Here is a 17,835-nt window from a genome sequence, read left to right as displayed (position 1 = left end):
GGCTGCAAAACCACATATCTCAATTACTTTTTAGATTGTTCAAATCTATCTGAAAGAGACTATTAGTTATAGATTCCTTAACTTGGAATTACCCCCAGGCGTCAGACTGGATCCGGAGAATTTTTGTTCAGCAGTACCCCTGCGCGTCTGTAGGTGGCGTCAGCCGACTGCGCGTTCGTCGTTGGCGTCATGATCGCCGGAATGACGTAGCGGTATCTACTTAGACGCCGCCCCTGCGTGCTGACGCCAGTTCTTTCTTTTTCTGCACCAGCCAGCTCAGATCCAGAGAGAGCGGTACCCTTAGTCACTTTTTGACTAACCCTTTTTCGACTTTTGTGGACATCTTTTTTTGAATTGCTTGACTCCTGGTGCAAGTAGGGATGCCCCATCTGCGTATCTGCTTCATGCCTTGTGATTCCTGTCTCAAATTGGTGTCTGTCACAGACACACATCTCATGTGCCTCTGGTGTCTGGAGCGCGACCACGACCCAATGTCGTGCTCTGACTGTCGGGCAATTTCTATTTCTATTTCAAATTATTTGTACAGCGCACGTACACCAGCGGTTTCATGGCGCTAAGCTGACAGAGAACTGGGCAGAAAAACCAGGGGCTGAATTGGAACCAATAAATGAGAAAATGATGTATTAATTAAAGAATTTGGCAAAAAGATGTGCCTTGAGCTGTTTCCGGAACAGCAGGTGCGAAGTTGAGGCTCTGAGCTCTAAAGGCAACGAGTTCCAGAAAATTGGAGCGAGGGTCGCAAATTTCGAGCCTCCCCATTTCTTCGGAATCGCGGAACAGTGAGAAGGGATTGGGTAGATGACCTCAGTTCCCTGGAGGGAACATAAGGGATAATCTCCGATGAGATGAAAGCCGGTGCCGTGCCCAGTCGTGCTTGAAAGGTGATGGAAGCAAGCTTAAACTGGACACGGGCACAGACAGGAAGCCAATGTAAGGACTTTAGGAGGGGAGTGGTATGGTGGGATTTTGGGAGTTTGAACACCAGGCGCGCCGCCTGGTTTTGAATCTGCTGCAAACGCCGAAGACTATATGCAGGAATACCAGCATATAGGGCGTTGCCGTAATCCAGGCGGGATACGACCATGGCAAGGGTGATTAGTTTTAGGGCATCAAATGAAAAGAAACGGGACACCTTGCGTATGGTACGCAGTGCTAGAAAAGAAGAAGAAACCACAGAGCTAACCTGGGAGTGAAGGGTATGTTGGGAGTTGAGTTTGATGCCTAGAGTTTTAACTGAGGTAGAGGGAACAGGTGGGGAACCAAGGAAAGGGGGGCAAAAGATGGGGGACCAGGGGCTGGATGAACCACCCGTCAACACCAGCTCAGTCTTGTCTGGGTTGAGTTTAAGATGGTTGTGGTTCATCCAGTCTCGGATGTGGATCATGATGGTTTGAAAATTAAGGGCAGAATCAGGGGAAGAGGAAAGATTGAAAACAAGCTGGAGGTCGTCTGCATAATTGAATACGGCGACCTCCATTTGTTGCAGTGAAAAGATAAGAGGGGAGATGTAAAGGTTAAATAAGAGGGGGGAAAGGGAGGAACCTTGGGGGACCCCGCACTGAACATCGCAGAAGTCCGCAGTGAAATCGCCCAGGCGAACTGCCTGGGTGCGGTCCCTCAGGAAGGATGATAACCAGACCAACGCGGTGCCCCCGATCCCCGCCGCCTTGACACGGGAAAGTAAGATGGAATGATCCACCGTGTCAAAAGCGGCTGAGAGATCGAGGAGGACCAAGGCCTGAAGTTGGCTGGTATCCATTCCCTCCCTGAGGTTATCAAGGACCGAAAGTACTACGGACTCCGTAGAGTGTGCGGGGCGGAACCCCCACTAAAGAGCTCAAGGCGTAGGTGACGTGGCGCTCGAGTACTTTCGCCAGGAACGGCAGGAGAGAGATAGGGCGAAAATGAACTGGGACTGAGGGATTGGCACCCGTTTTTTTCAAAATGGGGACGATAATAGCGGATTTAAGTGAGTTGGGTACCACGCCCTGCGATAGAGAACTGTTGAGCAGGTGAAGGGGAGGGGGTCTGGACAGCTAGAAAAAATGTGACGAAGAATATGGGCCGGGCAGGGATCTAGCGGGGAACCAGATTTGACGAGTGGAATTATGGCAGTCAGAGATTCCTTAGTTAGAGGTGGGAAGGCGGTAAGATGATCCTTGGGGGGAGGACACTGGGGGTCCACGAAAGTGGGGGAAGGGAGTGGGATGTTAGCTTTAATGGTAGCGATTTTTTGAATAAAAAAGTTATTTAGGGAGTGACAGAGTTCCTGAGAAGGGGTGGGTTTGAGGGAGGTTCTGTCCGAAAACACCAGATTGTGAACGATCGAAAAGATTTCCTTCGATTTGTTTTCGGCTGCGAGGATTTTGGAGGAGAAATAGATGGTTTTTGCCTCCAGGATGGTTTTTTTGTATAGAGTCAGGATGTTAATAAACTCCAGGCGTAGAGAGGGGCATTAGTTTTTCCTCCAGGCCCGCTCCGCACGACGTACCGCCAGTTTAGTGGCTTTAAGATATTGATTAAACCACTGGTTGGCGTCCTTCTCTCGTTTGGTTGAGACCCGTTTCAGGGGGGCAATGGAGTCACAGACTGCAGAAAGCCATTGGTCAATGGCCGAGACCTGAGAGCTGGTAGACAGGTCTTGCAGGGAGGGAATGGAGGTGGTGAGTATGGAGGATAGACTATCCGGGTCCACTCGGCCCCATGCACGAACCCAGATGTTTTTGGGAAGTGGGGGCTTGACCGGGGGGTGGATAGAAAGAGCAAAGGAAATCAGGTGATGGTCAGACCAAGTGCAGGGCGAGATTGAGAGGGACTCTACGGGGCAATTTAGGGACCGGATCTGGTCAAGAGTATGACCCTTGATATTAGTGGGAGAGTGAACATGAGAAATGAAATTGAGAGAGTAAAGGGTGTCTGGGAACTCCTTAGAAGATGGACATTCGGCTGGGTCAGAAGGCCAAAAATTAAAATCACCCAAAAGCAAAATGGAAGAGTTGTTGACTGTAATAGTGGCCAAAACTTCCAAAAAGTCCGGGAGAAACAATAAAGGGGATTGAGGGGGACGATAGATGAGTATACAAATGAGAGGGGGCGTGATGGAAGTGGTACGGATAGCTAAATACTCCGTAGTAGCGATATCTGGCAGGGACAGGGGTTGAAAGTGAAGGTCGGTTCGAGCGATGACCGCCACCGGCTCTGCCATTTAGCCGGTCTGCACGGATTGCATAATATGGAGCTGGTAGAGTAGCTAGTAAGGCAGGGAGGGAGTCATCGCAGAACCAAGTTTCGGTTAAAAAAAGAAGGTCAGGAGCATGAAGATCCAGCAGTACCGAAAGTTCATGGGTGTGAGCTACTGCAGACCTAGTGTTCAAGTAGAATGCCGTGAGGGATCTAGAGGTAGCAGGAGAAGCGCTACTTCTAGAGGGAAGAGGGGGGGCAGGTTGTGGAAGAGGAATTGTGAGAGGAGCAGGCGGAGATAGGCCAAGAGACAAAATACGAGAGCAAGTGGGGGCAGATAACGGCCATGGGCCCCGGAGGCAGCGTAGTTGGGCGGGGGAATAGGTGGTAAGACGAGCAGAGTGACAAGTGCAGACGAGCTTGCCTTAAGCGCGCCTTCGGCGCGCAATCGTCGCACCCGCTGCGCTCGTCCGCTGCGCTTCCTGCCAAGGCACATAATTTATATTAGGTGGTCGGGGCGTTGGAGGGGGCGTGGTCAACAGAGGTGGGCGTGTCTCGTGGCTCGCCTCGCCGTCGGGAATGGCGACCTGGATGTCAACAATCGTAGCAGCGTGAGACCCGCTGTTCGGAAGATGCAAGAAGTCAGGTAGGTTTAAAAGCAAACACAATATCACACAGTTTTAAAAAAGCCTTTCGCGCTCCCGGCTTCCGCCTCAGGAGTCTCTATCAGTGTCGCGCTAGTGGTCAGCGCGCACTATTTATAGGTCTGGTGAGGGGGCATGGCCAACAGAGGTGGGCGTGTCTCGTGGCTCGCCTCGCCGTCGGGAATGGCGACCTGGATGTCAACAATCGTAGCAGCGTGAGACCCGCTGTTCGGGAGATGCAAGAAGTCAGGTAGGTTTAAAAGCAAACACAATATCACACAGTTTTAAAAAAGCCTTTCGCGCTCCCGGCTTCCGCCTCAGAAGTCTCTATCAATGACCACAAAGTCTTTGCGGAAGCGGTCCCTAAAGCTTCTTGGGGCCTGATAGTCGGCTTTGCGCTGCTCGAGGTCCCCATTGGAAGGGAGGTCGCTGGACCGGTCACGGAGTCACCACCACCATTCGTCGAAGTCTTCAGGTAAGCCGAAGCAAAAGAAGAAGGTAAAAAAGCACCTTTGCTCTTTGCCTTCTCCTCGTCCTTCGGCTGACGTGACGTGGGACGCGGAAGGTAGTCGTCCATCAGCTCTGCCCTTGGAGCCAGCTGGGACTGCTCCGAGCTTCCCTCCCTTCCCAGGAGCCGGAGCGTCCCCAGCCCAGCTTTGTGTATTTTATGAAGCTCTCCACTCCATCTTTGGGAAGCCTGACTCCGCCGGCGTGCCTTCGGGCCCCGCGGACTCAGCCGGGAACTCTAGGCCTTTGATGCCAGCGGCTCAGGCCCCGGTGCCGCAGGGCCTCCAGGGATCTAGTCCTGGATCCTGATCGGTGCCGATTTCTTTGACGACACCGCCGCAGGTTGTGTCCCCGGCCGGCGTCGACCCCGGCCTTCCCCTCGACATGGACACGGAGCTGGACCGGCGTTGGGGGTACTTTTGTGCTGTTGTTCATCCCTGGTGTTTCTTTTCGCCCTGAGTGGCAGCCCGAGGAGTGTGAGGAGGACTGGGAGGGGTCTGTTGACCCTCTTGCAGACCAGCTAGAAGAGCCGGACTGGAGAGAGGAGTTGGGTGAGGCCAATGATCTTGATATTTCACCAGACCTTGGTATGCTTTCTCCCCCTATTGTGGCCACGGAGGATAAAGCCTCCTACGCTGTGGTGTTGTGTAGGGCAGCTGAAGCCTTGGGCCTTGAGCTCCTTACGGTGGCAGTCAGGACTAACCTCCTGACTGAGGTGCTTCGGCCGGCAGCGGCCTCTTCGGAGCCCCTGCTGCAGTTCAATGAGGCCCTCACAGACATCCTACTGGGCACTTGGCCCAAGGCCAGCACAGAGGCTCCTATGGATAGGATGATTGCCCAATGCCACCGACCGGACCCGGGCGACCCAATTTTCCTCTCCCAACACCCTACCCTTGAGAGCTTGGTGGTCCAAGTCTCAACATCTAAAGGTGCGTTCCCTACTGCTTCCCCAGATAGGGAATTCAATAAGTTGGACCACCTTGGGAAGAAAATGTTTTCTTCCGTCAGCTTAGGACTGCAGTCGGTGAACACTGCATGTCTCTTGGGCCGCTACACCCACTCTGTGTGGGACATGGTTGTGCAAGTGCTGCCACAGTGCCCGGAGGTTGCCCGGACTATACTCTCCCATGTGATCGCACAGGGTAGAGACGCACCGAAATTTGCGATTCGATGTGGGCTGTATACCCCGACAAGCTAGGTAGAAAGATTTCTATGTCAGTAGCCTTGAGATGCTACGTGTGGCTGAGGTCCACTGCCTTTTCCAGAGATGTCCAGTCTGCCCTTTTGGACATGCCCCTTGATGGCCGTCGCCTGTTTGACAACAAGGCGAACAGTGCGCTCAAGCCCTTTAAAGACTCTAGGGCTACAGTCAGATCCTTGGGCCTCGCTGCCACCTCTCGCCCCGCTCAGTCTGCCTTTTGCCCCTTTCGTGGCTACGGAAAGGGCGCCCCACAACGTTCCCCCCAGGTCGCAAGCTATGCAGCCGGACGTGGCTGGGGACGTGGGACCCAGCGCCGTGGGTCTGGGGGCCAACGGGCGGGCCAGTCCACCAGTGCCCCCTCTGCATTAGTTTCCAAACCTTTCTCCTCCGACCTTCAGGGCCACCAGTTGCCAGTCGGCAGCAAGATCCGCCATCACCTCCCCCACTGGCACAACATCACTTTGGACAGGTGGATTTTGCAGATAGTCCGAAGGGGCTACTCTCTCCCCTTAGAAACTACCCCTCCATCCGTGCCTCCAACACTCCATTGCATGTCGAAGGATCATTTGGCCCTTCTCCATCAGAAAGCTACAGCTCTCTTGGCCAGGGGAGCTATTGAGCGAGCCCCTGTGCCAGAAGTAGGTTGTGGTTGTTATTCCTGGGACCCAAGAAGGACAAAGGCCTGCGTCTTATCTTGGATCTGAGGGACATAAACCGCCTTCTTCCGGAAGGAGAAGTTCAAAATGTTGACATTGGGTGAGGTCCTGTCTGCCCTCGACTCTGGAGACTGGATGGTAGCGTTGGACTTGAAGGATGCCTATTTCCACACCCCAGTCCTGCCAGCCCACAGGCGTTACCTACTGTTCATGTTAGGCCACAAGTATGTTCAGTTTACCATGCTCCCTTTTGGCCTTACTAGCGCTCCTCTGGTGTTCACGAAAGTGATGGCGGTGGTCATAGCTCATCTGCATAGATCAGGGGTTCCAGTCTTCCCCTATTTCGACGACTTGTTGTTGAAGGCTCCCACCTCCAGACTGCGGCAGACCTCCTGCACTCACTGGGGTTCTCTATCAGCATGCCAAAGTCACAACTGATTGCCTCTCAGAAGCTCCTGATTATTAGAGTAGTTCTGGATACAGCTCAGTTTTGGGCTTATCCTGACGAGCAGCGAGTCCGGTATATTCGGGCTATGATACCGATGTTTCAACCTCTATCCTGGATTTCGATGAGAATGACCATGAGGCTGCTGCGCCTCATGGCTTCCTGCATTTCGGTGATGGATCATGCCAGGAGGCAAATGCAGGCTCAGCAGTGAGACCTGACGTTCCAATGGGCACAGCATCAGGGGAATCTTTCTGATTGCGTCCAGATCTCGAAGGCCACTGAACACCAATTGCAGTGGTGGCTAACAAACCAGGATTGGGTCAACTACAGATCCCTCTCCCTTCCCCAGTGACAGATGCATCAATCCTGGTATGGGGCGGCCACCTGGGGGAGGCAGAGATCGAGGCCTCTGGTCTTCACGTCGACCTTCTGGAGCTCCGGGTGATTCGTCTTGTACTGAAGGCATTCCCTCCTTCTGTCGGAGGAAGGGTGGTGTACGTATTCACAGACAACACCACCGCCATGTGGTACTGCAACAAACAGGGCAGGGTGGGGTCTTACACCCTATGTCAGGAGGCTCTTCACCTTTGGAAGTGGCTGGAACATCAGGGCATGTCCCTGGTCGTTTAACATCTGGCAGGTTCTCTGAACGCCAGGGTTTTTGAACTCAGCTGCCGGTGCATGATGGATCACGAATGGCGTCTTCACTCAGAGGTGGTGCAAGGTCTCTTTCAGCAATGGGGAGAGCCTTGGTTAGATCTGTTCGCCAACAAAGAGAACATGCAATGTCGGCAGTTTTGCACGTTGGAATTTCCAAGACAGCACTCGCTTGGCGACGCTTTTCGTCGCAAATGGAATTGCGGTCTTCTGTACGCCTTTCCGCTTGTACCACTCCTGCCCAGAGTGCTGAAGATCAAGCCGGACCAGGCCCATGTCATTCTGGTGGCTCCGGATTGGGCACAAATAGTCTGGTATCCCGAGCTCTTGAACATGAACATCAATCCTACGATCAGACTGCCTTTTCGGGAGGATCTTCTGTAGCAGCAGCAGGGGACGGTCCTCCACCTGAATCTTTCCATCCTCCACCTCCTTGAGTGGAGATTGAGCAGCAACAGTTGACAGCTTTTGACCTTCTTCCCGAAGTCTGTAACGTTATCTTGGCACGCGGGCGTCCCACCACCAAAATGGTATATGCCTGTAGATGAAATAAGTGTCATGGTGCACAGCAAAGGCTGTGGATCCCCTACCTGCCCCTCTTTTAGAGGTTCTCCTCTTCATTCTTTCCTTGTCCCAGCAGGGCTCTACTGTGGGCACTCTTAAAGGCTATCTTTCGGCCATTTCGGTCTTTTTTCGCATTCCTGATCAGCCTTCTCTTTTTCAAGTCCCCTATTGTAAATAGATTTCTAAAGGGCATTAGTCACCTTTTTCCTCCTTTTAGTTTTGTAAGGCCCCAGTGGGACTTGAAACTTGTCTTGACCTACCTTGTGTGCTCCTTTCGAGCCACTACATAATTTTCCTCTCAGACTCTTGACTTTAAAGACTGCTTTTCTGGTCGCCATCACCTTTATTCGCAGAGTGAGTGAGCTTGAGGGTTTATCTTCTAAACCTCCTTTCCTTCCTGTCCATCCAGACATGGTTGTCCTACAAACTACACCGTATTTTCTTCCCAAAGTGGTTTCCTCTTTCCGCGTAGGACAGTCCATCGCTTTTCCCACCTTCTTCCCGCCCCCGCATCCTTCCAAGAAGGAGAGACTCCACTGTCTGGATCCAAAACGTGTGTTATCATTTTATATGGATCGACAAAACAATTCCGTGTGGACGATCAACTCTTTGTTGGCTATGTGGGCGGCTAGAACAGTTGGGCCATGCAAAAACGAACCATCTCTCGATGGGTCGTCCTTTGCATTAAAATCTGTTATTCCTTGGCGAAAAAGGAGCCTCTGGTAGGGCTGCACGCCCGTTCCACCCGGGTGACGACAGCCACCACTGCTTTGGGACTTGGAGTCCTCCTCAGTGACATCTGCCAGGCAACAATGTGGGCATCACTGCACGAGCTCACTAAGCATTACTATCTGGATAGTCCAGTCCGGCGAGACGGCTCCTTTGGCCGTTCAGTTCTCCAGGACTTTCTGATGTGAACTAGGTTTGCAGACCCACCTCCGGGGTTGGTATTGCTGGGTATCTATTCTAAGGTAAGGAATCTGTAACTAATAGTCTCTTTCGGATGAACAAGTTACTTACCTTCGGTAACGATAAATCTGTAAGAGACCTATATTAGTTATAGATTCTTTACCTCTCACCCATCCTCCCCGTTCTGTGAACTGACTTCTAGAGTAAGGGATTCCCTTTCAGGGCCCTAGTTTTGTGCACCTGTGGTCAGTGTCTTGCATGGCCTTGCGCTTCTTGCATGGAATGTCGTGTATATGAACTGACGTCCGGTCTCAGGGGCGGTGTCTATGTAGCTACCACGTTGTCATTCCGGCGATCACGACGCTAACGACTAACACAGAGTCGACTAAGGCCACCTACCGACGCGCAGGGGTACTGCTGGAATCTATAACTAATATATGTCTCTCACAGATATATGGTTACCGAAGGTAAGTAACTTGATCATTAAAGCAACATACGGGAATGGATAGAAAATCTAAGCCAATAGCAATCGGTCGGCTGCATTCATATCCTTAGTCTATTTCAAAGTTCAGGCTATGCACCATAGTTTTGTAGTATGAATGATGCGGTTTACATGAGCCTCTACATATCTGTGCAACACTGATTGTGCCATTTTACGTCTGTGAAGACAAGGTCTCTGGCAAAGAGTCAATCTCTGATGATGATAATGATGGGGAACAATCCTTGGCCTTATCCAGGCCCCTCCTGAAAGTCACCAAGCTAAACCAAGAATGAGCTCTGAATTACTATAGTTCAGGGTGGTTCTTAGTGCTGCATGAAATTCAAATGTTTTCCAGCTATCCTTTATCTTGACTTAAATCCAGAAGGATTCTTTGCTTTCAGGAGTTTAACTGCCAGTTAGGCTCTTTGTCAGTTCAGCTGTCTGTTAATTCTAGGGCACCGCTACATCTTTCCCACCAACATCAATTTGGCACTAGGCTTCATTTGTGCCTTATGTGCAAAGTTTAGGACTAGGATTATGTCTCTAGTACATCACCAAGATCCAAGTAATTCCATCTCACATATAGTTGTGTTGCACATTATTATACAATCACAAAAAATACCACAAATTAAACAACCGATTATTTGAACAGTTGAAAGAGCTCAGGGAGTTGTGAATACCACATGCTACATTCAAGAGGAACGCTTGTTATCACTCAACACGGAGAAGGCAGCGATAATTCTGCAATATGATTAGCACCTAAATTGAAATTTGGGGTGCATAATTTTTTGTTAGTTCATTCATTGTAGAGTATATGTTTTCTTAACTAGCTGTATCAGTGTTTTGTACTCCATAAACTAAGCGACTAATTATGTGACTGGGCTGGTCATATTATGTACCATGTTTTACCAAAGCCTGTTAATGAAATTCATTTTATGCTATTAAATGAAAGCCAAACTGTCGATCACTCTCGCATTGATATTTAATACAGTCACTTAAAAAGAGGCATAATACAATAGAATACTCCTGGTTTCTATGCCATGTTTGCACTCGCCAGTTTGTTGCATGTTAAGGGATATCTTTCAGAAAGCTAGTATTTATAGGCATTACTTTGACATGCATTTATGTATTATGTGTCTGTCATACCGTGGGAACCAGGTTGTCTGTATTACTGCGTTCTTATTTATAATTTTTGAAATTATGTTGACTTAAATACTTAAAATTTGTTTTTTCTTTACCGTAGATCCATTCTACTCCAAATACACCATCTGCAAGGTAAGTTTTTCTTCACTATGTTTGGGTTCTTTTTTTTTTTATACATTTGATCATTCAGAGATTAATAATGCCTAGATTGGGAATTTCGAGCAGACACGGCCCTTTGTATTGCTACGGTTTAAATTTAACTGGTTGGCTTAAGTTGTGGTTCTAAATTTACTATTCAAAAATAGTTTCCTTATAAAATTATACAGTGTATTTAGACCTACTTAATTCTATTACAGATTAACCGATATAATGAAGGTAATATTATTATTATTTTTATATTATCGGAGCGCTTTACAACACTTAATAAAGACATGTAGTTCAATATTGGGCGGGTGGTACTAGGTATCTCCATTTAAGTGTGAATGGTAAGTGTATTATGTATAACTTTTTAATGCTGGTGTTTGTGTTTTCCAGCATTGTATCTTATTTCCTACATGCAAAGTAAGAAAGAAGTTTCTTACCTGCTAGGCCAATTTTTCAGCGTTGATATATTTAATAGATTTGCTTGTTTGACTCATTCCCTGCTTTTGAACTGGGGGCTGCATGGTTAACAAACTAGAGCAGTGTATTTAAGTTTTGAGAGAAACTCCTAGAAAACATTTGCGTTAAAAGCCCATTTACCTCATTAGAAAAGACCAACTGTCCAAACAATGAGTTGAAGACAGACCTGAACTCCAATCCTTCAGAGGCTACTGTAAGTCAGAATTGGACCTGAAGTCCTATTGAAGAAAGTTCGTTACAGAGTTCTGTTCACAATCACATTTTCTTTCTCCTCAGGTAACTTGGTACACTTTCCACTGGTTACTTGTGCTTCTTAGGGCTGTTCCTCACATGAAGTGACTTTTCTTAGATTCAAGCTCAGGTCAATTTAATTTTTGTTTCCCTCAGAAAATGAATGTATTCAAAAAACTCTTATAGAGAGCTGTGTTCATCTAAAAGACCATTTGATACAGAAGAAAATCTCATGTTGAGGATCCATTTGTGACTGCTACCAGCTCAATGTAAATCCACATACAGAAGAAGACCAGGAGGAGGAGCAGTACGAGCAAGGCAGAGATCAAGAAGACCGGCTGAACGGGTTTTAGGAAGACAAGGGAGTTGAAGATTCGCACTGGGGATATGGTGCCCGTTATAAATTATCCCACAACAAACATTATGAAGAGTCCCAGTCAGCTCATGCTAAGGGTCACTGTGAATTTGATAAGTGAATTGCATCAGATGATATCAGATCATTATGCCAGGTACTCACCTGTTTCTGGTCCTACAAGATGTCCAGCTTCCCAACTGCAAATTCTTATTGAGACCTAGAGTGGCCTATACACCTATGCCTCAATCTCCGCAACCTGAAATGGAAATTAATCTAATGCTGCCACCACGACCATGACACACTATGTTCTGATGACGACCAAGAAGAAAGGAATCTTTTAGAGAACATTGTAGGTTATTCAGATGATGGGATGATTACATTGCACCCACTACTTTAGAGCAATTATCCCCCATACTTGTTCTCTACTTGATGACATTGTCTGATTCCATAATGTTCAAACCCAAATGAAGATTATCACATCGCCACTGATCTCCTATTCAAATTCAAGCCAGGCAAATGCTTGAGGTGATCTATCTCATCATTTACCTGTAGGTAGTAGTGCCTGGTAACTTTACCTACTAGTTTAAATCACTTGCTAGTAGACCTGAAACTTGGGTATTTATGAGTCTGATTGTCATTACTAGTGCTAGCTGATAAGAGCAATTCGTAAATCATACACATCTGTGATGATCCATGTGTAGTGTCCTTGTGCATACGAACACCGTGCACGATATAGCCCAAATTACATGTGGCCACAAATAAGTATTCCAGCTACTAACAGTGTACTTAAATACCGTTATTACAAGTTTTGTCCCCAAAATAAGGAATCACATGTGAACTCAGGAATACCAAGTCCATCTCTGGAGGTAGATTCTAAATTACGGAAACAGATCTGCTCCCATTTACCATCTGTTCTCTGCATGTGGTGAATTGGTTCGGAGCAAGGGGCTGTGTGGTTTTAGGAGGGCATCACAAGGCAGGCGAGGCTATAAACTGGCAAAAGGAACCCTTCTGTGCTCTGCCTATGCCCTTGGAGAGGGTCAGGCGGGGACTAGTGGGCAGGGCTAGACTGTGCTTGCCACCTTATTTTGGAAAATGGACCGCTAGCGCAAACTTTAAAGTCCTCTTTAAAAGTAACTTTAAAAGTACTCCGGTGTTTCCTTCACGTTCTTTTCAGTTCTTCTACACTCTCTTTTGGTTTCTTTTCATAGAGAAAACTTTCCTTTTCAAACCACATTCCTTGTAAATGCTAGTTTTCAGGAACATACTTTTGATGGTTTCCATGCCGGAGTATTTACACCTTCCTTCACTGATTCCCCTGTGAAGCAGGTGCTACAGCCAAAATGTCTTTAGTGTGCCAAATTAAACCATTAGAGTTTGTGCGACTGCATATCACCCATAACATAGATTTTATCTTCAACTATACTGTGTCAAAAAGAGTTTCATGTGCACCCTTTTGCTGTGCTTTCCAAAACAAACTGCATTCATTATTAGCTCACGCAACCATGCCATCACAGTCGAGAAATTGCTTACCTGTTGTTCACGCATCCCCTTTTATTTGAGTTATGGACAACAATAGTCCACCATAACTAAAAAACTGCATACATTTTCACCTGCCTGACAGACACCTACGCTCTGTCTCATTCGCACATATCCCCTGCATCCACAAGAGCTGAACAGGAAGTAGTTCTGTAGTAGGGGATCTCTGTGTATAGTCATAATCTAGTGAATAGTCCCGCTCATGTGCATGGACCCCGGCAATCAAGAATAATCTCTTAAGTTGTCAAAAAATGCAGAACTGCAAAGACACTTGAGAGAATTTAAAGACAAATAATGCAGCCTATATCCACAGGCTACACTGTCCAGTACTTCAACTAGAAATTCCACCAAAAAAAACACACAAACAGCACAGCCTGCCCAGTTTCCTCCATAGAGAAACTTGCCTCTACCAGTAAAAGCCTCTGGAATGATAGAGAGGAAGGCATGGACAGACAAGCCCCATAGGCTGCCATTATGTGGCTTAAATAGGATACTGTGCCTTTAAGAGAACTTTCCAGAACTTCTCCCAGTATCCCAGAATGCACAGCAGGTCCCTTTTACTTTCAGTTCTTTTTTCCGGCTCCTGATAACAGGACCCTGGTGCATTGAGCTCTCTCTTTTTCAAGGGTTTATTGGATTTTGTGCACTTTTGGTTTTAAAAGTGTTTTCAGTTTAATTACTTGGTCTTTCCCTTCACTCCTGTGTATTTGTTCAGGCTTTTTAGGGCTCTAAAATGCCTGCTCTCTTCGACAAGTGCCCAGCATGTGGAAGGAAGAAGTCCAAGACTGATCCACACGACGTCTGCATACTCTGTCTCCCGGATGCACATGTCCCTGAAGAATGGGACATCTGCCAGAACTTTTCAGCAAGGACCCTGAGGGAAAGGCTGAAGATTAGGCTTCAAGGCCTAGAGGAGAGACGACTGCAGGCTGCAGGTGGGTCTGGGCAGGCTGGGAAGGCTCCCTCTGCCTCTGCTGAGGCCTCTGGGGGGGCTCCCCAGAGGCAGGAAGCCCAGCAAACGGTCCCGGTCTCCGTCGGCGTCGATTGCATCGACGAGGACGTCGAGAGGAATGACGACGATGTGTTCCCCATCTCCCCGGGGCTCCGGGTCGAGACAGCATGAAGGATCGACGTCGAAGGGCCTGGTAGGCCGCCGTCGAGATCACCGTCGACTGATTCTTCGTCGTCGTCGTAGACGTCAGAGTCGAGCCATCGACGTCAAAGAAGGAGCGACAGGCGTCGGCGCTCGGCGTCGAGGGGATCCTCGACGTCGCGGACCTCGAGAAAGTGGTCGGCGTCGAGAAGGAGTCGACGCTCATCGTCGAGGACTGAACGCTCGACGTCGCAGAGGCGGCGTTCTGCGTCGAGGAAGAAGCGTTTGACATTGCGAAGGCGGCGTTCGACGCCGAGGCGACGTTCGACGCCGGAAAAGCGCCGCTCGGCGTCGAGAAGAAAGAGATCGGCGTCTCGGAAACTTTCCAACTCTCCTAAGCGCCGCAGAAGGAGTTCTGGCGCCAGAAGTCACTCTGGGTTGGTGGAGGACGCCGGAGACGGCGATCACCTACTGGAGGGGCTGGTTCACAGTCCCCTCCCCTGAAGAAGTCACCGGGCTCAGTGTACTCGGTGGTTTATACACCACCTCGGCCAAAGACGCCTGCACCTCCTGTACCTAAGGAGTATCCTCCCGTCAACCCTCCGCTTCCATCACTTCCTCCCTCGGGACAACCACCACCACCGCTTCCGCCTCATGGGCCCGCTCCTCGGTCGGAGATGCCTCCTGTTCCTCCGCCAAGGTCGGTGCACTGCCTCCACTCCCTACACCGCCTAAGGGGATGCCTAAGCCAAAACCGCAGGAGAGACCACGGAAGACGCCTCCATGGAGACCTGCGGAGCGCCACGAACTGGGAGATCACGATCTCGCTCCAGGACGGAACAATCGTGCAACAGGTCATCCACACGGTTGAGACGACGCCACAGGAGGCGCAGGTCTCGTTCCCGGACGGGGTCTACAGGGACCAGGGACTATTCTCCGACTTTGTCGGAACCTCCGGAGACAAGGGTGTCACCGGTTGACGATCTGGTGTCCTTTCATGATGTCCTGTTAAGAGGTGCAGCAAAATTGAGCATCTCTTGACGGTGCCCACGCCCAAGACATCGGTAATCTTCGAGACGCTGCACCAGAAACATCTGTCTCGTCCATTGCTACCACTGGTACCGGGCCTGGAGGATCCGGCCATGGACCTTTTTCTCACCCCGGCGGTGACTAAGGCGGCCCCCTCGAGACTACAGAAGAAATACCGGGCTCCCAACTCGGATCCGGCTTTTCTAAGGGTGGAGCCTCCTCCAGACTCTATGATAGTGACTGCGGCTCGGAAACAACATGCCACCGCTCCGTCATCCACAGTCCCACCAGATAAGAAATCTAGATGGCTGGATTTGGCTGGGAGGAAGGTTTGTGGGACGTCGGCGACTTCCATGAAGGCTGCGAGTGCCACGGCCTTGTTGTGGCAGTATGACATAGCCCTCTGGGAATCCCTCCAGCAGTTTGTAGAACACCTGCCTCGTGACAAGAGAGAAGATTTCCAGGAGGTGTTGAATGAGGGGATGTTGGTGGCGAATCAGGTCATCAGTGCTGCAGCCGATTCTTCCCTCCTGGCGGCGCATGGTTTCTGCCATGGGATTAACCAGCGAAGACACACCTGGCTCCGCCTCACATTACTGAAACCTGACGCACAACAAAGGGTTGCCAATTTACCATTCTCTGGCGAAACCCTGTTTGGTAAACATACGGATGACGAAATGAGCCGCATGAAGGCGGAGGCCGAAACACTCACGGCTGTGGGTCTGAAAAAGCCCAAGGATAACAAGAAATCGTACCACCGGTTCCAGAGACGGTTTGGTGGACAGGGCAGAGGGCGTGGCCAGGCTTCGGGACAGCAGCAGCAACAACAGCAGCAGTTCCGAAGACCGTTCCAGAAGCGCCAGAAAGGCAGAGGCGGCCAACAGTCGGCACCAGCGACCAAAGGCCCGGCCAGGTCTAGGCCCTGAGCGCTTACTTCCCCTGCATCCGTTACCCACTCCGGTGGGGGGAAGCGTTCATTTTTTTCTGGCAGAGTGGAGAAAAATTACTCAGGAGAAGTGGGTGCTAAATATTGTTTGCAATGGATACAGTCATCGGTTCACCGGCCTGCCTCCAGCAATTCCACCGGTCAGCTCGCAGTTTCAGCTGCGCGAGCTGCAGGCGGAGGCCGATATCCTGTTTAGGAAAAGGGCGATAGAAGACGTACCTCTGTCTCAAAAAGGAAGAGGTCTGTACTCCCGGTTCTTCCTGGTTCGCAAGAAGGACAAGAACGAGTTCAGGCCCATTCTGGACTTGCAACAGGCAAACAAGTGGATTCGCAGAGAGAAGTTTCGCATGCTGTCGTTGCATCAGATTTATCCTCAGTTGCAACAGGGAGACTGGCTATATGCTATAGACCTACAAGATGCGTACTTCCATGTGCCCATTGCACACAAACACAGGAAGTTCCTGCGATTCCAAGTCAGCGCCAATCATTATCAATACACAGTACTGCCATTCTGACTGAAGTCTGCGCCGAGAAAAATCTCGAAGTGCATGGCGGTGGTAGCAGCACACCTGAGAAAGAACAAGGTGTTCGTCTACCCGTACCTGGACGATTGGTTGATCAAGGCCTCCTCCTTCTCGGAAGCTCAAGCACACTTCCAGAAGACGTGCGTTCTCTTGAACAAGCTGGGGTTGCACATCAACATGTCCAAGTCTGTCCCGACTCCCGTCCAGTGCATACAGTACTTGGGAGCCTCCATCAATACGCTGTCAGCAAGCGTGTCTCCTTCCGAAGAGCGACGATTATGACTCCTTCGGAAGGCTCAGGCTCTTATGACCACTCCATCTACAACAGTGAGGACGGTGTCTTCTCTACTGGGATCGATGGCCTCTTGTATCTTCCTAACGCCACACGCACGACTGCACATGAGACCGTTGCAAGAGTGCTTGGAGGACCAGTGGGATCAGAGGAAAGGATATTGGGATGACAAGATAAGCCTGTCTCTGCATTCTCTTCAGTCTCTGAAGTGGTGGTGTTCATCGGAGAATCCCCTCAGAGGGGTTCCCTTCCACAAGGACATTCCCACTCAGACTGTCGTGACGGATGCTTCTCTCCACGGTTGGGGGGCGCACTCGGGAGACTTACAGATTCAAGGAACATGGTCCCCGATGGAGGCCACGTATCACATCAATTTCCTGGAACTCAGAGCTGTTCGCTTGGCACTGAAGGCCTTTCATCCGTCCTTTCAGACCAACTCTCTGCTTGTACAGACGGACAATACGACCACGATGTATTACCTCAACAAGCAGGGGGGCTCGAGATCGCGCATCCTGTCTCAGGAGGCGCAGACGATCTGGCACTGGCTTCTGGCCAGAGGATTGACGATGACGGCTACTCATCTACCAGGTGTGCAGAATGTTCAGGCAGACGCACTGAGCAGACTGATTCAAGAAAACCACGAATGGGTCATAAACGACGAAGTACTAGGGGAAGTCTTCGAAAGGTGGGGTCATAAACGAGATCCGGCTAGAAAACGCACACATCATGATTTTTCCGGATTACAGTCAGGAGGTGCAGAAGTAACGCCGCTCCTTCGACGCTGTGAAAGCGAA

General features: G+C 49.7%; 1 protein-coding gene across 2 annotated transcripts in view; it reads left to right on the top strand.

Moving 5' to 3' along the window:
- The window catches only part of GTF3C2 (general transcription factor IIIC subunit 2), a 908,247-nt gene that overhangs the window by 510,481 nt on the left and 379,931 nt on the right, over nt 1-17,835 (top strand). For both annotated transcript variants that reach the window (XM_086928162.1, XM_086928163.1), the window contains exon 11: nt 10,512-10,543. In XM_086928162.1, coding sequence (XP_086784288.1) covers nt 10,512-10,543 — 32 coding nt within the window. The remainder of the gene's footprint in view (nt 1-10,511; nt 10,544-17,835) is intronic.

The sequence above is a fragment of the Lissotriton vulgaris genome, chromosome 6 (genome assembly GCF_964263255.1).
Source record: "Lissotriton vulgaris chromosome 6, aLisVul1.2, whole genome shotgun sequence".
Classification (NCBI taxonomy): domain Eukaryota; kingdom Metazoa; phylum Chordata; class Amphibia; order Caudata; family Salamandridae; genus Lissotriton; species Lissotriton vulgaris.
The sequence above is the reverse complement of the archived record's forward strand: the minus strand, read 5'-3'. Positions and strand labels throughout refer to the sequence as shown.